The 27,720-nt window shown below is 30.3% G+C and overlaps 3 protein-coding genes across 11 annotated transcripts in view; 2 read left to right on the top strand and 1 right to left on the bottom strand.

Annotated features, from left to right (window-relative positions):
• Window positions 1-22,812, bottom strand: part of LOC115878386 (phospholipid-transporting ATPase IA) — a 76,945-nt gene extending 54,133 nt beyond the window's left edge. For 3 of the 8 annotated variants that reach the window (XM_030894874.1, XM_030894868.1, XM_030894877.1), the window contains exons 1-2: window positions 22,582-22,811; window positions 1,548-1,671 (exon numbers count right to left, since the gene is read on the bottom strand). In XM_030894874.1, coding sequence (XP_030750734.1) covers window positions 1,548-1,638 — 91 coding nt within the window. In that variant the 5' untranslated portion in view covers window positions 1,639-1,671; window positions 22,582-22,811. Of the gene's footprint in view, window positions 1-1,547; window positions 1,672-9,010; window positions 9,154-14,244; window positions 14,324-22,581 lie in introns of those variants that run through there. The other 5 variants (XR_004049511.1, XM_030894876.1, XM_030894869.1 and 2 more) reach the window with 4 other exon arrangements.
• On the top strand, window positions 19,687-22,493 carry LOC115878387 (mucin-2-like). The gene is made up of 2 exons (XM_030894878.1): window positions 19,687-19,845; window positions 19,907-22,493. The coding sequence occupies exons 1-2, from the start codon at window positions 19,807-19,809 to the stop codon at window positions 21,590-21,592; spliced, it is 1,725 nt and encodes a 574-aa protein (XP_030750738.1). The 5' UTR covers window positions 19,687-19,806; the 3' UTR covers window positions 21,593-22,493.
• Window positions 22,813-22,883: 71 nt separating the features above from the next.
• Window positions 22,884-25,149, top strand: LOC115878388. 2 transcript variants are annotated; one of them, XM_030894880.1, is made up of 3 exons: window positions 22,884-23,056; window positions 23,121-23,241; window positions 23,602-25,149. In XM_030894880.1, the coding sequence occupies exons 1-3, from the start codon at window positions 22,899-22,901 to the stop codon at window positions 23,698-23,700; spliced, it is 378 nt and encodes a 125-aa protein (XP_030750740.1). In that variant the 5' UTR covers window positions 22,884-22,898; the 3' UTR covers window positions 23,701-25,149. The 2 variants fall into 2 exon arrangements, with proteins under 2 accessions (XP_030750740.1, XP_030750739.1); XM_030894879.1 differs by having other exon boundaries at window positions 23,118-23,241.
• Window positions 25,150-27,720: the final 2,571 nt, after the last annotated feature.

The raw sequence follows: 27,720 nt of genomic DNA, 5'->3' as shown, positions 1-27,720 counted from the left end.
AGAATACCAGATTGGTTGTAAGTGGCTATATACCATTATCAGCATTAAGTAATGTTTAATGGCTGCAGTGTTGTTTGCACTATATTTAACTATTTCTGATTATATATTTGATAACGGTGAATAAGTGATACACCTAACCGAAACGTTGTGTAAAGTTTTTAAAGAGAAAATGTTAAAAAAATGTTAATATGTAGATGTTTTATTTCAGGTCAAGAATTTTGGTATAGTAAACGCCACGAATGTTTGGGAGAGATTCATCGGTCGCTACCATGTGAACTAATCTGTTCAAGGTCATATAAAACTTAATTCCAGTGCCGTGGTGTTTCAAGTCATATAATAATCAATATATAATCTGTTGTAATTTGTTGTTTTAACTGTCAAAGTCTTGTCAAAACATATATTTGGTTATAAATATAAACTGGAATGTCCCATTGTTCGCACTGCAAGCACACCAATGGACTGACGCACAAAAACGAATCAGTCAAAGAAACGCGATATAGTATCGTCTTTGTCAATCACGCTAACATTTTAGAATAAGTAGAAGGAGCGCAGGCAGATTATTAGACCGGGCCTTTAAAAACCTACTGCGGTAAAAATTTGCGTTTTTAATGTAAAAATGATAGCGCGCGTGTCGATTCTAACTTCATCAAGCGATGAATCACTCCCAAACATTCGTGGCGTTTACTATAGATAGAAAATGACACTCTGAATAGAATATGAGTTATTTGAAATTGTAACATGGGCTTCATTTTATAACATAATTTGACTCGAAATACCAAGTGTGTGGTACCAAATTATTCGTAAAAAATGCTTTTTCCAAATATGCTAATGAGCCACCCTTGTTCCATTTGAAAAAGTTGAGATATGAAAAAAATACGATTTGGGCCTCTTTTAACCGACCAGGACAAGACACGAAAAACATTAGATGATAAAATCTATTTTTCCAAGACTCCTTGATTCAAAATTGGTGTTCTTAACACAACAGCCACGGCATTCAAGATTGAAATTTCAAATACGATTTTTTAAGCGAAAATGTCAAAAGTTCATATTTTGAATAAAGTAAAAATATATCAAGGGTGCCATTTAAAAATCAAAAGTTGTAGTCATTTCCGGTGAAACAGGAAGTGACCAAAAACAATTGAATACGTATAAACAATTAATCCTAATTGTTTAATTGTAATAATTTAAAACATGCTAAATCTCCTTTTTTTATTTAAAAAATATTTAAAAAAGTGGGTGAATCACATTTTAAATAAATTTAGAACGGCACTGAAAAACCGAAATTAAATTGAGTCATATTAATATCTCATCGCGTCCCACCTAAGTTTGTTGATATGGTCCTTCCTTAATCTTTTTTATACAAATATCGAGAGTGATAAAAAGGGTTTCCATATATTATATGTAGTTAGTATTTAAATTATAAAATTCCCTGTTGCAAACCCAAGGGACCAACTGAAATTATATTTTTATATGTGTGAAACTTAAAGCTTATAAGATATGTAAATTAGTGTGTATATTATTAAAAAAGAAACTATTGAAAGCCGTACCTTGGCCATTTAGGTGTTCGACAACGACTGTGTCTTGATTATGGGGTTGGGAAACTTGGTCAAGCTCGATAGCGGTTTGTCTTGTTGGCATATGGGGTTCTTGATGTTCGATTTACTGGATACTCTACATGAAAAGAAAAAGAGGATGAGTGTCGAAATAAGCCATTAAAACCAACCCCAACAGAGTTAAGCAAAGTAAGATAAGCATCTAAAAGCACCTCACACTAGGGTTTTTAGAAATTTATTTGTGTACAAATGGGTTGATTTAAAACAAATATATGTATATTTGATTCAACTTAAAGATGCGTTTTCAGTCAAGTGAATTGATGAAGTCACAGAAATTCAACCGACTTGAAAGCATATTCCCAGTTTACACATTTCATGTGAAAAAGCTTCTGCTAGTTTTGTCGCCATTTTGAAACAACCAGCAGAAGCTTTTTGATATGAAATGTGTATATGTATATCACGAGTGAATATGCTTTCACGTCAGTTGAATTCCTGATGTGACTTGATCAATTCACTTTACTCGTGAAAATGCGCCTTAAGAATTTGACTGTGTCTCCCATTACTCGTATTAGTAACTGGCAATGATTTAAAATATATTTAAGAACAATGAGATATTTAAGAGCAAAATAATATTTGATGTATCAGATTACATGAATCATTATAGTTTTAAAATAAATTTTCTACAGCATTAATTAATCGATATTTATCATAAAACAAAATATAAATATAAATTTCAACAAAATTTAAACATTTACTCATTAATAAACTAAAATATCCTTATACAGGGTGGTCCGAACTGTATTCCGGAAACGGTGGCATATTCTGTAGATAAAAATAAGTAAAAAAGTTCTTATAAATGTATGTCCTACAATGCTTAGTTTCGGAGAGACAGGCTATAGAAATTTCATTTTTATTTCAATTTTTTCCAAATAATTTATGAAGTAACGTAGTCGTAAATACTTGGATGAAAATTGGTGTCTGGGAGATTTTTGACATGAGAAATTCGATTTTAATGTCAATATGACTCTTACTTGTACAGGGCGTCACCTACATATTTTTCGAGATATTTTTTAACTGGTTTGAACAGTAATAACTTTTAGTCCGTACCTGTATAAAGTACTGAGTAATAAATATACCTCTACGACATTTTTTACGTAAAAAAGGTCTCTTGGGAAAAATCACTACGAGTAATGGTTCTCGAAATATTTGGCATTGAAATTATCAATACCTATCATCATTGACATAAATTAAACATGTTGACTAAATAGTTTATTATCATTAGACTGAAATCATAAATGTTTTTGTGCCAAAAGTTCAACAGGAACTGTTTTATCATCATTTTTTCTTGGCAGAAAAATTTATGATTAATTTAAGAATAAAATAAAATCTTTAAACTTTTCCCTTTTAAACTTTGCATTTGTGGTCATAACAAAACTAACAAAACTTTTTTAATATTACATCATATTTATATTCGTTACAACATAACTGTTCCGAACTCTTTGGTAGTCCTTGTAGACACTGGTTAGTAAAAATGCAAATTTAATTTAAATAACCAATACTAATACGGCTCATAATGAAGCCGAAATTATTAATATTGCAACTACCATGTTTTTATATGCTGCGGTTAAAAATTCCGTCTCTAAAATCATTCGCAAATGAAATAAGATTTATTACATATTTTAAATAATTTTGTGTTAAAGAAAAATCAATTAATTTTAGGTATGCATTCACTATATAAATATAATGTTAGTAAATAATAAGAGAGATTTTTATTTAAACCAGAAGCATTAATCTTCCTTGTACAACCAATTGTCAAGCTTCATTCAGAACCTCCCAATTAGTGGAATAAATTAATGGTTTCAATTACACTTTATACTTTTTAGTTTACGATCATTCACGATGTCTAAAAAACACAATTAAAATTAATAAAATATCCTAGCAATAGCTTGCGGCAGTCTGTTGTATCCATAGAGAAAGCATAATATTTAGATTATAAAACAATAAACTTTTGATTTCTAACCAAAATTTTTCTTGACAGGTGATAATCAAAGGCCAAAATGACATTCTTGGCAAATTTTGAAGTATAATTAGTGGAAAAGTCAAAAGTTTGTTAACTTTTTCCACTAATTGAAAATTACTACTACTAATTATGACGTTCTGAATGCTTACATCAAAATTAGGTGAACAAACTTCTACGGCTAATTGAAACTACTAATTTATTCCACTGATTTCGAGGTTCTGAATGAAGCTTCACATTGTATTTTATATATTTTGTCTATTATCTGAATATTTTGATTAGGTACTAGTTGACTCTTTATTCATTAAATCAATTAAAAATGAATGTACACGGGTAACAACTGGGGAAATATATAACAATAAATATAATAACAACGGGAATAATGTAATAAATGACAAAATAAATATATCATCTAATAAAAAAAAATCTTACATCATGAGTATACCCGATCTATAATGTGATAATAATACCACCTAAAATGTTTTACTAAACATTTGATTTCGACCTTAAAATTTTTGGGCATTTGAAATTTAATATTTACCATTTTCTGCCTTTTGGTATTACCCCATTCAAAGCCGATATGACATTAACTCTTTTATATGCATATGTATAAACGAGGAAAACAAAATTAATAACGTAAATAGAGAGGGTTTATTTCAACAAATTTAAAATAATATATACCTACAACGATTAAAATAGTTGGTAATACTGTGCTAGAGGATTATAGGATTAGCGATTGATATTGAGGCTAAAACAAATTATCAATCAAAAATTTTTAGCAAATTACATATTATGTCAACTCATTGACGTTAATTTTTTCGGATTTTCTTTACCTTCAAGTTTTGACTTTGTTATTGTTATTCATGAAATCGACATATTCTTCAAAGTAAAAAAATTACTTAATATTATGTTATATTTAGAATATTTATTTTTGTTGTTTATTCTATGTTTAACACGAATAAATCTCCAATACATAAACGCGGATATTTCATTCAAAGATATTTTCGTCAAATGTATTACAGATAATATTCTGGCAACACTGTCGCTTTCAGTTTCACGCCGTCTTCGATATGCCTTCGCTGGCCGAATTAGAGAAAATGAGTGTTTTATGCATTGGCCGCAGAAGGAGTGGTGGCTCCACCGTACAGCACTTGAGACGTAAGGGGAAATCAAAACAGCCTTGTCACGAATTCGCTCATTAGGTTGGGTATCTTCCCAATTCTTTCAATCAACGATATTAACCGATGGAAAATAAACGACGTCAGAGTGGACGTGAAAATTGACTGCTGTCATTTTATATGTAAAACTACATATATGGTAAATATAATGTATGGCTATTTTTAATCCAAACTAACGCCTTTTAATTTTGTTCATACGATATTTTATAGACACTGATAGACACTGTATATATTATTTATTATATTGGAATTTTTACTTTTAACAAAGACCAAAGAGTTCGTATAACACAGGAGCATACTCTTCATACTGACTGATAAGCGCTTAACCATCGAATTCAATTGTTATATTTAAACCTACTGCAACGCCTGCATTCATTCGATAAAACGGTATATTATGTATACCTATATCCCATATACGAGTAGTTCAATAATGCTGTAATGATTTAATTCAGTATTTTATTTTTTAACTAGAGATATTTGTTTGTGTTATTGTCTTCATACCGATATCAAATCAATAAATCGAGTAATGAGAATACGTGATTTTTTTTTAAATTAAAATACACTGAACAAATAAAGCAATAGAAAATAATCGAGATACGAATATTTAAAGAATTACAATTGAACAATATGATTTATAAAACATAATAATATATTTTCGCACTGGTAATATTTGTAATATTTTGATACAATGCATTCTTCGCAAAAAACTTTATATATACAGAGTGAATCACTCTTAAATAAGTGCAAATATTTTCAGTGCTGGCAGATCTGGATAAAAGAAACAAGTTTTCTATTTACCGTTTTTCAATTAAGTCCAAAATAATCCATTTATTTAACTTTGAAAATTCAAAAATATATATTTTAATATTTAAATTTTGAGAGCCACTTTTATGGATTTTCTTTCTTGTAAAATCTACTACCTATGTAGAATGTATGGAAGGAGGTTAGCACCACGACCTTATTAAATTTAGTAATTCAATATGACAATTAACTAAACAGACTAAAAAGCATTTTTTATTTGTTTTTCTGTATAACAAACAAAATATAAAAAAATTGCGAACACTAAAAAGTAATATAATTATCGCAGAAAAGATGAATAAAATATATTTTTGTATAATAATTACTAGCTTTTTTTTCTAAAATAATTCAAATAATGTTGTATCTGCAATATCTGTGAAATTAAAAATTAAAGTGAATGCTGTTATAACGCGAAGTTGAAAAACTGCTACTGGCATTGGAAAATAATTATTAGTATTTATTTCCGGATATACACATACACAATTTTTATTACATTTACATTTCAATGTATATGATTACAGTAATTGTAGGGAGAATAGATAAAAAAACACCATACACGAACAGATTTAAACTTTAATGTTTTAATCTATTTTTTTCTTTATTTTGACCGGTTAAAAAATTATTTAAAAATTATGAGTTGGAGGATAAACCCACAAATAAACTAAAAAAATCGCTCAAAGTTCCCAGTAACAAAATTCTCAAGAAAAAGCCACACTTATCAATAAATCAAATTTTGCTAACCAACAAAAATCACTTATTAAGGGCCATTAAAAGTATACCGGGTGCGTCTCAAAAGTGGCTCACACCTATTTTTTCAAATAAAAAAACGGATTGACGTATTCAATTGTTTTTGGTCATTTCCTGTTTCACCGGAAATGACTGCAACTTTTAATTTTTAAATCACACCCTCGGTATTTTTTTGCTTTATTCGATAGAAAATGACATTTTGAATAGAATGACACGTCATATGTCAACTTTTGACATTTTCGCTTAATAAAAAATCGTATTTTAAAATTTAATCTCTGTTAAAAATACTAATTCATAATCAAGGAGCCTTGGAAAAATAGATTTGATCGTCTAATGCTTTTAGTGGGTTGTCCTGGCCAGTTAGAAAATACTCAAATCGTATTTTTAATCATATCTCAATTTTTTCAAATGGAACGAGGGTGTCTCATTAGCATATTTGAAAAAAGCATTTTTTTACGAATAATTTGATACCACACACTTGGTATTTCGAGTCAAATTTTCGTAATAAACCGCAAGTTATAATTTCAAATAAACCATATACGAAAATGTCAAAAGTTGAAATATGATATGCCAGTGTATTCAGAGTGTTATTTTCTATCGAATAAAGTAAAAAAATACCGAGGGTGCAATTTAAAAATCAAAAGTTGTAGTCATTTCCAGTGAAACAGGAAGTGACCGAAAACAATTGAATACGTCAATCGATCCTAATTTATGTCATATACTAACATACCAAATCTGTTTTTTTTTAACTGAAAAAATAAAAATGTTATAGGGGTGAGCCACTTTTGAGACGCACCCAGTATAAGGAGTGAAAATCTCAAATAGGAATCCTGATACAGAGCTTTTTCGGAACACGGAGCCATCTTGTATGTATACATTTGTATATGTGTGTTTATTAATTTAAATAATAAAGTGAAAGCAACGAATTTAAATGGGTAAACTTTGTAATATATCTTATTAACAATATAATGCAAAAAGTTTTATAAAAATTCGTTCACAGTAAATAAATTCCGAGGTTTGATCCCATAAGGGCTTAAAGCACTCCACTATATCCTAGATTGCGATTTGTTAGCAGCTAAAAGTTCTCGATTTTTTTTTAATAAAACGCCATTGCAATATTAAAACTGATTGCGTAGTTAAATTTTTATGGTAGTTTTAAAAATTTAAATATGAATGGAACAGAATTATAAAAAATACTTTATGATTACTGAGATATTAAAAAATGCTGTTAAAAAAATCGGATTGTAATATTTTAGTTCAAGAAAATAACAGCAAAACGAGAAAATGTTCAAAAAAGTGAAATGGGAACAAAAGTGTATTCAAGACAAAAATAAGACATCTAATAAAATATGTATTATTTCTTCATATAACCGTTCAAGACAATAATTATTAGTATACTCCCTACCTAACTTTCAGATAAATTAATATTTGAATTAGGAAAGCGGAAATAATCTTTCGTTCCATTATAAACAAAATTAATGAAGGGAAGCAATAACGTTTCACTTAAAAACATAAAAAGTTTCATTTTTATTAGGGAATAAAAAACAAATAGGTATTCATAGCACAGTACTAATAAACGTAAACTAAATATGTACATACCTACATACATAAATCGATAATAAAATATATCTACATCGATAAAGTTAAGTTCAATGTCATCGTAATATATTCAATGAAGTATTTGTTCATTGTAATTTAGAGTTATCTGAAAAAACGGCAAAGATTTGTTTTTCTTTTACGAGATCTACCAGTCCTGAAAATATTTGCACTTATTTAAGACTCGCCCGGTAGTAAAAAAAAGCGGGTAGTTAAGAGTCTATTACGCTGTACTGTTCTGGTTGCTCTCAGGGGTCGGGTAAAGCGGGTGTGTGGCCGAAGGAAATATATATTATATGTCAGAAATCTGCCAAAGGCTTAGCCCGATCCTGTCGTGTTAAGCCACACCCAAATTCCAAACACACGAGCTTTGATTAAGGCTTGATATTTAAGGTTTGCAGAGCTTCAGCATTTGCCATAAAATAGTGAGCAATCTGTTACAAAACCATATAAATTATATACCACTGTAATCACAAAATTTCAATCCATTTCCGTATTGTAACCAAATTTTAAAATATGTCTTTATTCTCGAAAAACTTTAGTCCAAACATAAGGAATATTTTGTTGATGTTTGACAATCAAAATCTTAAAAATAAAGAAGTTGTCAAAAAATGTGCTACAATACGGATATAGTATAATCCTTTATCTTTAATCCTTCTTCATTTGTGGTAAAAATTCTTAGCCAGCTTTACATAAAACGTTAAATGCCGAACGCTTATTTTGCTACTTTTTCACACTAGTGAAATGGACTCTTAAACTTGTATCTTTTGATAAAAATAATGCTTAAAACTCTAACAAAAAAGTTATAGATAGAAGATAAAATATCTTATTTTTATAGCAATTATATTATAAATTTTATAGCAAATAAATAAATTTAATAAGTGAGTTAAATCTAAAAAAAGTAATTGAAAAAGTCTGACAAAATAACATATAAAAATCAATTAAAAAACCCTAAAATGTATTAAAAAGATAAAAGGACAATTTTCAATGCTTTTTTTAATAGGGATATATTAGAAATATTCTACAGATTTAAAAAAATTATACAATAAATTATATACAAAAATGAACAACCCGAAACAACAAAATTATATTAAACAAATACCTTATAAATATATACGTACTTAGATATTATTCGTATATCACTGGAGGCAATTTTGTATCGATCAGAGTTATAATACCACTTTGTTATAACTCAATACTTCTGGAGAATCGGAAAAAAACTTTTTTAATTTGCACAACTTCCGTATACCTGGCTACACGCAACTTTTTTTTGCTCTACCGTCTTTTGCCGCGCTCTGTTCCCACTCCACCGACCAAAGAACGAAAGACCGACTCCCCAATCCGTTCCGCACGAGGACTAGAGGGCGCGTCTAGCGCTTGATTTTTTCGTAATCGGCGATGCACTTCATTTATCCATAATAACCAATATTAATATCTTTTAACAAGAAAAAGCTTTCTTAATTTATTAATAAACTATTAAGATTTTTAATTTACTTAAAGAATATTTTTCTATTTGTTGAATTCCCATTTTATTTTGTTGGGTTTACTTGTAGCAAAACAAAGCTTGATTTTTATGATGATCTAATGACTACTTTTGTTACTGTTTACTACCACTTTTTGTTACTTTGATTATACAGGGTGTTAAATAACTGCAAATATTTTTATTTCAACGCCAGAAACACGTCTGCCGGATAGGGCTGTAACTTTATTTTTCACAACTCGTTACTCATTTTACTGCAGCTGTAATAGACTATATTTAGCTAGATATATTATCTTCATTTCATTAGTATACATGGAAGTTTTTAAAATAATTTATTTTTTTTAAACTTGCAACACTGTATGCCTCTTTTTATTTTGTCTCTCTATCTGTCAACGGGTCATTTATATTTCTCTATCGCATGCATTAAAATATAGACCACGCAGCTAAAGTGACCAGAGCTAGTATACTATAGCAAGCCTGTGATGGAGTTGAGTTGGGTGCTTAATTATAAGACTTTCCTCTGAGGATATCAGCATTGGTATGTTAGATAAGTTATTGCAGTATTGTGGATATCTCCATGCTTGAATTGTTAAAATGTTAGTGTTGATTAATATAAAAACGGTTTTTTTAAATTACGTTCCTTCCAACGAGGTTTCTTGTGTATTAATAGGAGCGACTAGACACTAGAGGTGGGCAAAGATTGAACGAGTCGTCCATTTGAACGAGTATTAAAAATGAATCGTGAGATTCGATACACTGCTTAGAATACGGTTCGTTCAATTGAATCGTAGCCAGCACGGATCTATAACATTTAAACGATGAGCCGTAAAAAAGAATCGTTAGAATTGAATCGGATCACAATGCGATCGTTCGATCAGAGTCGTGAAAATTGATTCACTGGTTACAATACGGTTCGTTCAATTGAATCGTGACCAGCACGGATCCATAAGATTTGAACGATGAGCCGTAAAAAAGAATCGTGAGAATTGAATCGGACCACAATGCGATCGTTCGATCAAAGAGTCGTGAGAATTGATTCACTGGTTACAATACGGTTCGTTCAATTGAATCGTGGCCAGCACGGATCCATAAGATTTGAACGATGAGCCGTAAAAAAGAATCGTGAGAATTGAAGCGGACCACAATGCGATCGTTCGATCAAAGAGTCGTGAGAATTGATTCATTGGTTACAATACGGTTCGTTCAACTGAATCGTGACCAGCACGGATCCATAAGATTTGAACAATGAGCCGTCAAAAAGAATCGTGAGAATTGAATCCCATCACAATGCAATCGTTCGATCAAAGAGTCTTGATTCATTGGTTACCATACGGTTCGTTCAATTAAATCGTGGCTAGCATGGACACAAGAGTTGAACGATGAGCCGTAAAAAAGAATCGTGAGAATTGAATCGGATCACAATACGATCGTTCGTTTCTACGGCGCGGCGGTGATATAGGCATAGAGTCAGGCACCAATATTTAGAACTTAATTTTTGGAGGACATCTCTTAATAATTTATAAAAAAATATTGTGTTTCTTATACAGGGTGAGTCTCAAATAAGTGCAAATATTTTTGGGGATAGTATATTTCCCAACCTAACCTAACCCCAGAAACACGTCTATGAGGTTTTTCTTTCGCATATTTTTTTTGGAAAATTTGGTATTTTTTGAAAAAAGTTTGGAACTTTTTTTAGTTTTTAGTTAACACGTGATTTCTTGATATATGGCAACATAGGTTAGTAGATTAAATTTACAAGAAAGAAAACCCAGAAAACATCCAGTGGTTCTCAAAATTTAAGCAAAAAAAATATTTTTTTAATTTTCAAAGTCAAATTACTCGGTTTGTGGTCTACCAGCCATGAAAATATATTTGCACTTATTTAGACTCACTCTGTATATTAACCGGTATTCATGTTTGGAATTCTGGTAATAGTATTAATCAAAAAATAAATAAAACAAATATGATATTTGTAAAAAAATAAATTAACTCATAAATTTAGAAACTACCTTGCCGAATGCTTACGAATTTATTCCTGAATTTGACCTTTAAGCTAACGATCCGTGTTGTTTTATAGGTTTAGACGAGATGGCATTTTCGTATGAAAAGGTAGAATGGGTGGAAGGTGTCGATATATTTTTGCCCTTCAGCTTTTTCACGTTCTATTAATAATTAATATAATCTATTAGCTTTATCCGATACCAAAAACCACAAGTTTCATTCACATGAAATGAAAGAAGAAAATTATACCCTTATTGGTAAAATTACAATCGTTTTCAAATAATTTTCTTTCCACAATTTATATTCTTTTTCTACTGAAATGAAGTACGCTTTCAGAAGGAACAACTTATCAAATACAGGGTGAGTCTTAAATAAGCGCAAATATTTTTAGGGGTGGTATATTTCGACCCCAGGAACACGTACAGTATGTTCAGGCATCGTTGTAAACCGTTACGTCAGCACTATTTGTCAAATACGAGGTGTGTCTGAGATTAGTTCACATTTTTTTGTTTATATTTTTTAATTTTGATATTGATCGATTACGTCAATAAAATTATAACCCCAAATCAAATGACAATGACAATTACTAAAAAGAATATGCAATAATTTACGAAATTCAGCACCTAATGACGTCACCAATTTCTTTCACCTTTATCCATCGATTGAGAGAGTTCGACAATATATGAAGTGACGGTGAATGATGACTGAACATTCTATATAAGTTTTTTCTCAAAAAAAGATGTTAAAAATCGTAGATTTTTTTCTGTATATTTTAGAAAACTTTTTAGAACTGCCTGTTCACCATACATTGTCCCACAATACAAGTAGGTAGGTACCTAATTTTTGATATTACCTTAGTTACAGCTTTACTATGGCATAGAGAAAGTAGGTAATAAAAATAATTTTTACTCTCTTTCTCTATGCTGTATGGTTACGGCACTAGAAGGGATGCAAATACAGAAAAAATCAGATGGCTCCCAACATTTTTAAAAATAAATATTTTTTTAAAAATTAGGAACGAAAGGATACGAGAAAAAATAAAGGTGCAAGGTACCATTGTACAAGAAATACAATAAAAACAACTGCAGTGGTACGGTCAAGTACAGAAGTACAACGAATGGCTGGCGAAAAAATACCAAAACAAGTGGTGGACACCTACTACAGATAGATGTAAACGAGGACGACCTAAACTTTTCTAGAATCAAGGAATTTGATAGAGCGATAACGTAAAGGAACTTAGAACCAGGAGATTGGGACAATCATATATCGCTGGGGAAATGTGTTAAACAGCTAAACTCCATTATTCCTAATTTTACAGGAGAGCAAAATACTGGAGATACAAAAAGATATGTATACATGTAGTAAGTATACTAATGCATTAATATGATAAAGAGATAACAATATTTGTTGGGGAACAATAACGTATGTTATTTCATTAACATAAAAAATGAAGTTAGCAGGTTAACACGTTTCACTGACGATGTATATTACAAGTTTATAGTATATGGGGATGGGAACAACAGATGGAGGTGGTGCATGGAGACCGGATATACGTATATACATACATAGAAATAAATTACGATTTAGAAGGTACAGCTTATCAAATATAGAATATACATAATATATTTGAAGAATTGACACCTAAAGATAGCACTGTGAGAATATAGGCTGGGTAAGAAGTGTGAATATATTTTTACCTTTTAGCTTTTTACCAATTCTATTAAAAACCTGGTTTCACTCACATATTTGAAGATCAGCTCACCAAATGTGTTTTATAAACTAAACCAAACTAAACAAACATTTTAATCAAAAAATTACTCCATCATTGAAATTTAATTAATGACCAAAATATGAGTGAGTAAAGTTTAAAAAATCGAATTTTCTAATTTTGCCATAATAATCCCATTAATCGCTATATACAGAAATAAATAAATAAATCATTCTGAATCTATTACTGTTTATTCAAGGGTTAAAACCTATTTTGACTCTTTTAGGTTTAATTTGATTGGCTATAACCACATGGAACAGACGGATAAGTTTAATATTTGAAATGTTCGACGCAACCGAAACACATACATTATGTCCCCAGATTGTCTTTACAAGAGGAAACACTTTTTTTATTATTATTTACATTTTGGGAAAAATGTAAATAATAATAAAAAATGCGGAGGAACCTCCTTCATTAAAAAATTTCCTGGTTCTAAAACGGTTAATCCCGTTTATACTTTTCCAAATTTCCATGCCGTTATACAGAAAATTAAGAAAAACATGAAAATATGGTTGATTTTTTTGTCCTTAATCCATAAGTCCTTAATCCCTAAAAATCAAAAGGCGTTTCTATGATAATATCAATTCGATTTCATTCTTTGATAGATGGTTATTGTTAATTTTGATTTATGTTATATTCTTTGTATGTGTGTGTTGTTAAAAAATATCATATTTTCCGATAACTATCATCACTCTTTCCGTAGCATTGAACTAAATAAATTTTGTGCTTCTTTAACATTTTAAAACAACAAAAAAATAAAATTTTATGAAAAGCTAATTAAAATTCTATGTAAAACAATATATTAAAGAATAAAATCGGATTGATATTACCATAGAAACGCCTTTGATTTTTAGGATTTAGAAAAAAAATCAACCATATTTTCATGTTTTTCTTAATATTCTCTAAAACGGCATGGAAATTTGGAAAAGTATAAACTGGATTAACCGTTTCAGAACAAGCAAACATTTTTATGAAAGATGCATTTTTATCAAAATGTCAATAATAAAAAAGTTTTTCCTCTTGTAAAGACGATCCGGGGACATACTGTACATTCGATAAAAAAAATTATGCTATAAATACATATTTTCGCATATTTGCGTACTTACTCTTTTAGATAGAATCTTTTATATAAATAAAAAATTACGAATGGCCACAACCACAACAAAACCAAAGCTTTGACAAAACTAACGTATGCTATTAGTAGTTGACTCACAACATTCAGACTTATCAAGTCTTCTTAGAAAATGTAGAGATATAATTTTTTTTAAATATCTCCCCAAATCCAGTTACAGAAATAGCGTAAATAAATATCATAAATACATTTCACCCATATGTAAATAAAAACAACAACCATATTTCTAACGAATTTATTTGTTAGAGCAGTGTCGTATTTAGGAGCTTTAAAAAGCTGTTTAAATAGTGTAGTATAATTTATTCATTACTAACGTATCATAAAATATTATTCTGAAAACCTTAAAATTGAAAATTTGAAATAATTCAGTGATCCTGAGATGGACAAACACTCGGTATATTGAAATTTGGGTAAATACCCGATGTTTTGCATCCGGCTACTCAGTGGGTAAATACAGGGTACACAGGAAGTTTTTAGTTAAAAAACATAATTTCTTGATAATATGACAACATAGGTAGTAGATTAAATTTACAATAAAGAAAATCCAGAAAAGATCCAGTGGTTCTCAAAATTTTAGCAAAAAATCTTTTTGCTGAAATTTTCAAAGTAAAATAACTCAGTTATTTGGATTTATTTTAAAAACGGTAAAGAGAAAATATGTTTCTTTTATAGAGATCTACAAACCCTGAAAATGTTTGCACTTATTTAAGACTCATACGTATATACTATACAGGGTGTTTCAAAAAACATGTGCCATCTCTCGTGGGGAGATTCCTCGCGTAAAAATAAGATTTATTTTTCATATCAATATAGGTCCGATTCTGCTTTGTTTCGTAGCTACAGGGTGTTAAAGTAATATTTTTTCGATTTATTATAATTTTCTTCCAAGTATTTTTAGCGTTTCGAATGAAATTTTAAGGGTAAAAGTTACTATAAATGCGACATATTTTAAAGCTAAAAAAGTGTCAACATATTAACCAGGGACGTGCATATGGGTTATCACTGGAATATTTTTCTAAAAAAAGCATGTACGCTACTGACTTTTTTTCCTTTTGTAAGCGAAATAGTGTAAGTAGTTTAATGCCGATTAAAAGTTGTCTCTTGATATTTTGCCGATTTCGACCTCCTTGATGAGATAAACGCAATTTTATTAATTTGCCTTGATCCAAGTCTAATAGCAACCTATAAAAAATGTAATATCATTAACTTGAGTAGGTTTTAAATAAGTACTCATTGATTCCTCATCAAAAAATATTAAAAAAAGTTCCTATAAACATGGTTATGGAAATGCATAGTTTCAGAGTTACAGGATGTTAAAACTTATTAAAATTAGGTTTTTTGAAATTATTTTAAATACCATTATTTTTTATTTGAAATTGCTGCAGGTTGGATTAATAGTAATAATAACTAATAGTAATAATATTTAATAATAAATTAGGTAAAATATATAATTTATTAATTTTATTTTTATTTTAATTTTATTAATTGTGATTAATAAAATTGCGTTTTTCTTATCAAGGAGGGCGAATTAGACAAAATATCAAGAGTTAACTTTTAATTGTCGTTAAACGGTCTACACAATTTTGATATCAAAAGAAAAAAAGTCTGTGGCGCACATGTTTTTTTTGAAAAATATTCCAGTGATAACCCATATGCACGTCCCTGATGAATTTATCGACACTTTTATAGCATTAAAATATATAGCACTTATAGTAACTTTTATCCTCAGAATGTCATTCGAATCACTAAAAGTACTTGGAAGTAAATTATAATAAATAGAAAGATTATTAAGACTTTAACACCCTGTAGCTACAAAACAAAGCAGAATCGGACCTATGTTGATATGAAAAATAAATCTTATTTTTACGTGAGGAATATCCTCACGAGAAATGGCACATGTTTTTTGTAACACCCTGTATACTATATAATATAAAAAAAAATATCACTCAGGCAACTGATTGACCCGAAATTTCAAGACTTTCAAAATTACCATGTCTCATAAAAATTAAGAAATAAGTTGACACTTTTGTTTGAGGCATATTTTGTTTTGCAAAAATGTAACTCAGGCTAGTGAAAAAATCGCACGGTTCTTTGGCATTCCTAATGTATAAAAATCTGTTTATCAATTTCAGTTATCGTTATTTCTCCTTATTCACTCTGTACATCGGTATCCACGCCCTTTTCGTGTCCCTGCTTTTTGTCCTTGCGTCACAGTTGCGGCAAAGATAGGAAACGGCGCCGCTCCCATCTAGATGTCATCATATCTCTCTTTGATGAACCCCGTCCAGTTTAATTTTTCCCCGTCATGTCCGGAGGTGGGGTAGCACGCGATACTTCTTTTTTAGGCTAATCATTTCAAGCTCTAGTCAAATTTTAAAAATCTATTACACTCCCTAGCTCTACCTTAACACTCATTCATTTTCTATCCAGAAGCGAAAAAGAGTAATGAAAAATTGGCGCCGGGAGGCACGTATAGCCGCCCATACTAAAATATGTTAATATCTCGAAAACTGCGACTTTTACTGATTTTGATGTTATTACAAATTTTGTTGCAAATATTATTCCTAATCTTAATTTGAAAACCGCGTTTCGCTAGTTACTGTAATTTTGGAGTTACGATTTTTTTAAATTTTTAACCACCCTCCCATACCCCCTTATTACCAACCCCCCACCCCCACCAAAAACTAATGGCCAGATTCTCGGGTGCCACAAAATTTTTGTGCCAAATTTGGTTAAAATCGGTTCAGCGGTTGTTGAGTTATCGTGTTACAGACGGCAGACGGACAGACGGACAGACAGACAGACAGACACCATGAAAATATTTTGTATTTAGGTCATTTATGACCCAAATAACTCATTTTGAGTGAAATTAAAAAAACTTTTTTTTTGCCGATCTTAATAGCCTACCATACCTATTGGTATGGTCGGCTAATAAATATTTAAAATTACTAAATTTAACTATTTCGGTAACACATTAGATATTTTGTCCAATAGCGTTCAAAACCGCAAAATCCAAGTCTCGAAAGTACTGGGAATTCCCGGTTCTTTGGAGCCATCAGAGATTCGTCCATAATAATTTGAGCCAATACAGACATTTCGTCTTTATTTTGCTATAATATAAAATAAAAAGTGAATATTTGCAGTATAAATATGTAATATTTATATAAAAGTACTAGCGTGTACCCGCGACTTCGTTCGCGTCGAATTAATTATTTGTAATGGTGATAATAAAGCAAAGCAAGAATTTCCATTAACGTACAAACTGGATAAAATTTACTCACATTTATGTCAGCATGAGAAAAACAATATGGCGATATTATTATATAACTTGGTAATATTTGAGGGGTAGTTTCATCTCGTTAGAATTTGACTTTCGAAAAATCCATTTGCCAAAAATAAGCTTTTTACATCAAGCAGTTTAAGCAGAATCGTGGTTAATCAATTACCCAACTTTTTGGAACACGTTTGGCGTTTTCCCGAAAGACTAACCGTTTTTTAAATAACAAATATTGTAATATTTGAGGGGCGTTTTCACCCTCTTGAAATTTGGGATTCGAGAAACCCCTTCTTATCGAACCTCTACACCCCACAGTCAATCCGTTTGCCAAAAATCAGCCTTAAACGTCAAGCAGATTAAGCAGAATCGTGATTACTCAATGGTCATATTTTATAAAACACCCTGTATAAATTTTTAAAAAATCTTAAAATATGTAAAACAACAAAATAAAATATACGTGTTTAAGAGTTTTTCCGAAAAACTCACCGGTTTTTAAGTAGAAAATATTATATTTGGGGGGAAAATATTATATTCACCCCCTTAGAATTCGAGTTTCGAAAAATCCCTTCTTATCGAACCTCTACACCCTAAAGTCAATCCGTTTTCCAAAAATCAGCGTTTTACGTCAAGCGCTTTAAGCAGATCGTGATTAATCAATGACCAGATTTTTCGAAATCCCCGTATACAATTTTAAAAAATCTTAAAATATGTAAAAAAATATACGTCTTTAAGTGTTTTTTTCGGAAACTTGGCCGTTTTTTAAATAAAAAATATTGTAATATTTTAGGGGTGGTTTCACCCCCTTGGAATTGGAATTTCGAAAAATCCCTTCTTATCGAACCTCTACCCTAGAATCGACCTGTATGCCAAAATTGAGCTTCTTACGTTGAGTGGTTTGAGCAGGATCGTGATTTATCAGTGAGTCACTTAAGGATTTTATATATTAGTATAGATTTCTTGCCACAAAACTGTTTTGTAAAATTTTCAGCTTTCAAAAATAATGAAAAATTGAAAATATCAAAAAGTTATGTTTGCTTGCCGTTATGAGGAAACCAACCACCCTCTCGTTAATGGTTTCGGGGCCTATACCCCATCATCAGACGAGCTAACAGGGCTGGATTTACCACACAGATTTTGTTATAATTATGTGCATCTTGTGAATATAAGTCAACAGTTACAACCATTGTCTTATCAGTTACAACCACTGTCCAACGAGTAGATACCTATAACCTAACCTAACCATGACAATGACAGCTGTGCCTGTTTACAAGTAAATTGTATTTTCTGTCATTTTTTGGATGTCATCTGTCAAAATTTTCCCTGACTCGTAGGAGCTAATTTAGCTCATGCTAATTGTTAATATGCAACCGGTAAATTGGTTTGGATATATTGCTGTCTAATGAATTATACTAAATTTTACCAACAAATTTAAGCATTTAATAATGCCAAAACGAAAGTATGTAGTAACTAATAAAATGTTCAGTTCTATTACAAGAATAATCCAATTCTGGTGTCGTTTGTAACTTATGTAGTACAAATCTTAGTACTGCTCTCAATGATAAAATAATATACCTCGGAGTATATTTAACACTTTTTCAACTGTCCTTTATTTAAGTCCATTTTATGACCTGTGTCCCAGTCCAACAAATATACAGAATCCGATTTCAAGTTCCAGCCAGAATTCGTCCAACCATTTCAGAATCCGATGCAGTAGTATTTTACCGTAAATGTAAAATAGTATTTTATAGTTTTATGTCTGTAGCGAAAAATGCAGCGAGAATAGCCATTATTTAATGCTATGCTTAACGTATAATTTTCAGCTACCTATAATTTAATTTTAATGCATATCATCCATGATTTATTAAAAAAAATACAAAATAGATTTCATTAATTACTATCTTGATACCGAAAAGAGTGCAAAACAATGTGGAAGGATTTAAAATGCCAACGAATTTCTGGAAATTTAGAAAAATAGCGTAATTAAATGGCTTTTCAAAGTAAATACTGATTTACATATTTTGAGTTATCGACGATTTGTGTTAATATACGATTTAATATGATTAATACTAAATTCAATACAGAAATACCACCTGCGTTAATGTGACATTGACTAATCAAGTACAGATCAATAGATAAGGAAAATAATCTTTGGCTCGTTAATATAAAGGTAAAATGAAACGGCCAGAGCACTTGATATTTTAATTTCCTTGACTCATAATATTAATTACATTTAAACAAGCCTAGTTGAAGACGTTTAAAATGGGACGAAATGTGATGATAGCCATAACTGGCCTGATGGTAAGCATATTTTAGACTCTACTATACAAATATACTAACGCATCTATTATTTCACAAATAGATCGTGTACGGAACTGCATCAAAAGAAATATCTAAGTCAAATGAAGATTTTATAAAACTTCATTACGACAACGTTGAAAAGATAGAAGATTCTGATATACTGGATGCGGAAGATAAAATTATATCATTGTCAAATACTACTCAATCCATTAATAATAACTATACTACTCCAATGTTCCCTAACAATACGTCATCTGGTTCGCCAAATTTAACTACGCCATACTACCCTAACAATACTACTCCAAATTATCTAAATTACACTTCCCCCGTCTATCCTAACTACACCACGCCAAACTACCCCAACTATACTACCCCAAATTATCCTAATTTTACTACTCCAGTCTATCCTAACTACACTACTCCAGTCTATCCTAACTATACTACTCCTAATAATCCTAACTACACTACACCAAACTACCCTAATAATACCACCCCAAATTATCCTAATTATACTACTCCAAACTATCCTAATTACACTACTCCTAACAATCCTAACTACACTTCTCCAGTCTATCCTAACTACACTACGCCGAACTATCCTAATAATACTACCCCAAATTATCCTAATTTTACTACTCCAAACTATCCTAATTACACTACTCCTAACAATCCTAACTACACTACTCCAGTCTATCCTAACTACACTACGCCGAACTATCCTAATAATACTACCCCAAATTATCCTAATTTTACTACTCCAAACTATCCTAATTACACTACTCCTAACAATCCTAACTACACTTCTCCAATCTATCCTAACTACACTACGCCGAACTATCCTAATAATACTACCCCAAATTACCCTAATTTTACTACTCCAAACTATCCTAATTACACTACTCCTAATAATCCTAATTACACTTCTCCAGTCTATCCTAACTACACTACGCCGAACTATCCTAATAATACTACTCCAAATTATCCTAATTTTACTACTCCAAACTATCCTAATTACACTACTCCTAACAATCCTAACTACACTACTCCAATCTATCCTAACTACACTACGCCGAACTATCCTAATAATACTACCCCAAATTATCCTAATTTTACTACACCGAACTATCCTAATTACACTACTCCTAACAATCCTAACTACACTTCTCCAATCTATCCTAACTACACTACGCCGAACTATCCTAATAATACTACCCCAAATTATCCTAATTTTACTACTCCAAACTATCCTAATTACACTACTCCTAATAATCCTAACTACACTACTCCAGTCTACCCAAACTACACTACACCAAACTACCCGAATTATACTACTCCAAATTATCCCAACTTCACTACTCCAAATAATCCTAACTATACTACTCCAAGCTACCCTAATTATACCACTCCAAATTATCCTAATTTTACTACCCCAGATCCTAACAATACTACACCCTTTGACCCATCAATTGACATATTAGTGAATAGGTACATAGAAGGTATTAGGAAATTATCCAACGAGTATTGGAGGAACTTGCACCACAATCAGCCTTATAACAAGAATTCCAAACAAGAGTCAAAACCAAACAATAGAGAAATTGATACCTATTTGAACATTATTGAATATAAAACAGAATTTTTTGCTGAAGATGTGAAAAACAAGTACCATGATTCAATACATCATAATTTTCAAGAGCATAGAAATTATAAGACCAATGAGCACAAACATAATCATAGAAGACACGGATAAATAATAATTACTGTTAATGGCAAACATTTTTTTTCCTAGTACATATATCAAAGCATAATATAATAATATACCTTAAAATAATTTACCTTAAAACATTAAAACCATATCATAACTAATCATAATATTGTAGTAAGCTAGTCCTAGTCCAATTACCGGAAGATGTTCCGTCAGAATATTTTAATAATTTTAATAAAGGAAAGACATACGGAAATTATACTTAAATGTGTTAGACTGAGACAGGGGCGGATCCAGGTTTAGGGAAAGGGGGGAGGGGGGCTGAACTCTAAAGCCTTTACTCAAAGTACATAGTCCAGAGTCGTTTGTGACAAAATAAATTAATAATATTGTATTAGTTGACTGAACTCAAGGGGGGCTTGAGCCCCTGAAGCACCCCCGTGGATCCGCCACTGGACTGAGACATCTCTTGGGTTTTTCTAAAAACTAATATAGTTCTTTCCTTGGACTAAACAAAAATAAAGCAAAAGTGCTCTTGTCATGAGTGACGTAGAAGCTTTTTAGGCGCAGAACCTTTCCCAGAACGCAGATAATCAAAACAAAACGAGAAGCATTATTAAATGAATTTATCAAAGAAATACGTTTATTTTCTTAACTCGTAGAATATTTACAGTATGACGATGACGCATTTGTCTTCTTCCGTAAATGGGACTCTACCATATTTTTAAAATTTGATAAAAAAATAAATACAGAACAAAAATTAATATCAATTAAGAAAATAAACTCGGAATTTTCAAAACAAAACAAAGCAGAAAAAAAGTTAATTTAGCTTTAACAGGTATGCCATTGCTTGTAATTTACCTAACATGTAATAATAATGTAAATACCATGTAAATACGATATGAAGTACATCAGCCATATAAAAATAAATTTGTATTCCATGAAAGTGTGCCTACTTTATATTTAAAACCCAAGAATATAATAATAACAAAACAAAGAAAATATAGCAAATATAAACTTTTCTTGTGACTTACCTATATTATGACCGTCCAAATCAAGATATTCATTTCGTCTTGGTAAATTTCTCATTAGTTTTATAACCTTTTTAATAAAAAAATATATCGAATATCACAGACTTTTGGAACTTTTGTATTTTGACGCGATTTTGACTTTGTGAACGTCAACAAACACCAAAACAAATGGCATTTGAATCATATATAATGACATTAAGTCAAATAACCTAAAAAACTTTTATATATGACTTTCGTAAATCAAGGATGGGTATGTAATAAATATTAATATAAAATAATGTTTTCTACGTTTAAACAACTTACGTCATCAAGGACAAGGAATGTGGAAAACTTGTGTGATACCAGGTGATTATGGAGGGCTTAAAAAAGGAGATTTATCGGCAATGGGCAAATTTGAAATTTCTGTCCCCACTTTTAAGCAGCTTCCTCGGTTTGACAGCAGAGGCACTGCGATCGACTGGGATACTACATTTTCATTGTTAGTATACGATTTAATTGTGTTTTTAATAAAATTTATAGTTAATTTACTGAATTTTTAGCAGTACAACAATGAGTCGTGGTAGAAATTGCTTTGTACCTGGCTGTACAAGTGGGAATCCCAATAAAAACAAGGCAAATAAAGAACGGGGTGAAAGAAACCCAAGCCTTTTCAAAGCTCCTAATGTAAGTAGTATGACTATTTATTTATAAAAATTATGGATAGATGTTAAGAAAAACATTAAAATTATATACTGTCAGTGTACAGATTAAATTATAAACCAAATTAATAGGAAATATAGCCCTAAAATCAACATGTGTATAACATAACCTAGGAGGCCTTGTTATAAAATTAAAATAATTTAATACTTACTAGGTGCTAAAATTACCTGTTGACATGTACCTATATTAACCACAGTTTGAACAGTGCTATTGAAAGTGAATATTAAATATTTATACTTCAAGATCGTATTCTCAAAATAACAGCTTTAATAGTGAAAAATGTTTTTTTTTTATTTTATTTAACAATTATATATCTTTTATTAGGATCCTAGCTTGCTACAGCAGTGGCAAAAGGCGATACCCAGATCAGACAAGACACTTAGCAGCAAAGATGCTGTTTGTGAACTACATTTTCTTTATTAGGGGTGAAAATTTGTACAATTTTTTAAAATCGGTTCTAGATGTAGTAATTTCATAAAGTAAAATTACGTATTACTACTGACATATTTGCATATGTCAGATTGTAAATTTATTATAAAAATTATTTAGATTTTTGACTAGCCGTCGCAAGACGCTTTTTCATTGAGGAATAATAAGAAATAATTTGAAAATTATTGTATTGTGGTTGATACTTTTGATTGTGTATATAAACCATTTAGAATAGTTTTTATGAATATGAATAAGCTCTTTAAATTAATATGTAGGTATATTGTAGCTAGGTATTTTTTTAGAATGCATTTTTTTTAAATTGTAATTTTTTGTGTTCTTGATATAATATGATGTTCCTGTTTTATTTTTTGGCATAGTACATATAGATATTTAATATCTAAGTGCTAAATTGTATATTAAATTTATATATTGTATATTTTATTTATTAAATTTAGTGGAATTAGTTAATAGAAACAAAAGTTGTAATGTATTAATATTGCTAAATAAATATTTATATGATGAAATAAGTCAGCGTATATACATATTCACAACTCTGTATTTTTGTGCTTTTGAAATAAACTGAGTACATTATTTATTCATTAATATTTTATTTACAAACCTACCTTATATTAATAAAGTGAATATCAATAGAAAAACCTTTACAATTATTAGGTGACATTGAATATAATATATCTTGAATTTAATTGTCTACGAAACAGTGACAATTTGCAAAACTTTGCTAATGACATTAAAACTTACAATTCAACGCTAGAAAAAACGCTATTGAACACAGGAAACGTTTCAGCTCAATATACCTACTCTCTAGTTTCAGCTATAAAAAGTTATGGAATAGATAACACCGATCAAAGGGTGCAATGGTAACGTTCGTCTTCAGTTTCCATTTATGATTAAGTTATTCCTGATAAAATACTCTTAATTTTCGTTATTCAATCTGTCAATCGCCATAAAACCACTACTAGTTCGAAAGATTTTAATGTTTATTAAAATGGTATCACACTAAACTGCATGTAAACATGTCAATTTCAAATGTTTTAATGAAAAACTATGAACCTTTAAACTGCATCAACAAAACTATTAATAAAACACTAACACAATCACACCATAAACTATTTCATTCGCATTTCTCATCAAGAAACAATTACTGTTTACATCAAATCAAAGGTTGAACTGGTGATAAATTTGTTGCTGGAACTTCTATCTTTTTTGTACAACAGTTCTAGGGAAGATTTATTTTAGCAGCTTATATGTTTCTTCGGTCGTGTATGCACTAAAAAGAACCACATAATAAAACATTTTTATAATATCAACTTAGGAAAAGGATATATTAAACCGGCATCTAATATAACCTAACTAACTTTTCAAACTCAAATTTAAGGTTTTGTATTCACAATTTTAGCCACGCACATTGCTCAATTAGAAAAACCACGTTTCTAAAAGCTAACTCTGGTAAAAATATCCCAAATATTAACTTGGCTCTATAATTTATAACAAAATAGTTATTCTTGCCATAAGAAGCTGTGTATTTCTAGTATCCCAATCATCACAAGCGCCCCTAACGGCGATTTTCGAACTTCATTTAGATCTCAAAAACTGGGCCCATAATTTTTGCGTTCGATTCGCCTCCTCCTTTTAGACTCCATACAGGTGATACTGCGCTTTTTACTCTTCTTAATATGTGCTGGCCATGCAGGCCATGTGCTAGCTAGGCAGATGTGTGCTGGCCATGTGCTAGCTAGGCAGAGATAAGAGTTTTATCTCATTAGAACACATTAAAATTAAAGAGAACACCAAGAAAATACAAAGGAACTGCAAAATGTACTGATAACGTTTTAATCAGAATTTATTATTAACATTATTTAATTATTAATATTAACATGACAATTTTAATATACATATATATTTCTTCAAAATTTCGTAGAATTGTCAATTTATGATTTTCTTCAACTGGAAAATTTAAAAATTCCTGTAAAACTAATCTATCAAAAAAAAAACAACACTAACTAGTACCCTTCTAGTACCAGCTAGTACAGAAAAAAAACAATTTTTTTAGTTATTGCTAGTTTATTTCGATCAAAAAGGGTGACAAGCAAACAACATATCACAATAATTAAAAATATCATAATAAAGGACGATACCGAACCATATGTAAAAAAATGTTCTGAGTAAATTATATAATGTTCTGAAATAAGATCCAAACGAACAATCCTGATTTTATCAACTATAACCAGAAGTATGACAAGTGTAGCTAGCGTACGTTTATAACTATTTACAAGTGTCTATATTTTTGATAAGAGCAACAAATCTCTTAATTTATAGGCCAGCAGATTAATAAACATAAAACATTTACCGCTTTATCTTTAACTTAAATATAAGTCCTTTGTAAATAACAAATATACTGATAATCGAAAAAATACGGCGTCACGGTAACCTCTGAAATTGCGATCAATGATAATTTTTTTCGGATCGACCTCTAGGTCCATTTATTGAAAAAAAAAACGTTAAAACCTGGCAAGACTCATTGAATATAGAAAAATGGTTCATCTAGACCAGTCTAAATCTTCACTAAACCAGTCTAATACAATAAAAAAACGGCATCAGAATTGGCTTGGAAATGAAGATCTCTGTCATATTATACCTAAAAGTATATGGTAAATATCATCCATCGTAATTACCAAGATATATTGACGCCGTTTTTTTTATTTTGATTATAAGATACTTGTTACATTTTAATAGAGAACAACGGCATACGGTCGAATCGGCCTACAAACACGTAAACGTTTACGTACGCATGCGCATTTCTTATATTTTCTATTTTTTATACACGTAAAAGATTCTTTACGTCTACGTATACGTGCCAGGAGCGGTCGACTCGACCGTATGCCGTTGTTCTCTAATATTATAATGTGATTATAATAATTTATAAGTAAAGAGCAGAAATAATTCACATTTTAAAAATAATTTCATAGATATAGAGTATGCTTCAAATATATTTTTACTACTAGGAAGAGCTAGTTTTTGATCAATTAAAAAAGATTGTGGATAAACCGTAGAGATAAACCCATATAAAATTATTATCCATCAGCAGTACCATACCGACCTTGACGTTTTTTTTTCGATTATGCAGTATTTTACAAACTACACAACAGTAATTTCAATCCATTTATTAATGTATTTGTTTATTACCTATAGTACTTTACCAAATTAAATATATAAATAATTTTTGGGCACCAGTAAATTCCTTCTCCTTATATACAACATTTACGTTAACAAGTCTTTAATAATATATACAAAAAATGCTTTATTTAGTTTCCTGATAGAATATACTGTACCTATTTAATTTTATAGTACCATAGTATTACAAAGTGTACTTTATTGTGCTATTTCCAAAGTTTTAACACGTTTGGTGGAATGTATATTCCAGAAAAATAGGTGTTCTGGAAATTATAACAAATTATTTTTCGTGAAACATACAGGGTGACAATGAGAAGTATCTTTTTCAGTTCAATAAGAATTAAATTTAGTAATTTTCCAATTTTAAACAGACAATGCCTTTGAGTATACCTAAAATATAATAATAAAGTATTTGTTTTTATCTCTCCAGGAGTGTACATGTTATGCCTAAACTAAACAACAAAAATGCACAATTTTTTAAATAACTCGAAGGAATTTCTTCAAAATTTCCAATAATAAAAAAGAAACATATTAATGTGTCATATCTCTCATGATGGGTAATTACGATATTCGTCATTATACAGGGTGGTCCGAACTGTATTCCGGAAACTTCGGCGGCATATTCTGCAGATAAAAATAAGTAAAAAAGTTTGTATAAATGTATGTCCTAAATTGCTTAGTTTCGGAAATACAGGGTGTAGAAGTTTTATTTTTATTTCGATTTTTTCTAAATAATTTCTGAAGTAACGTGAATATTTGGATGAAAATTGGTGTTTGGGAGTTTTTTGACATGAAAATTTTGATTTTGATGTCAATTTAACT

Source organism: Sitophilus oryzae, unplaced genomic scaffold (genome assembly GCF_002938485.1).
Source record: "Sitophilus oryzae breed Bouriz unplaced genomic scaffold, Soryzae_2.0 scaffold_1508_pilon_pilon, whole genome shotgun sequence".
NCBI classification, from domain to species: Eukaryota; Metazoa; Arthropoda; class Insecta; order Coleoptera; family Curculionidae; genus Sitophilus; species Sitophilus oryzae.
The sequence above is the reverse complement of the archived record's forward strand: the minus strand, read 5'-3'. Positions and strand labels throughout refer to the sequence as shown.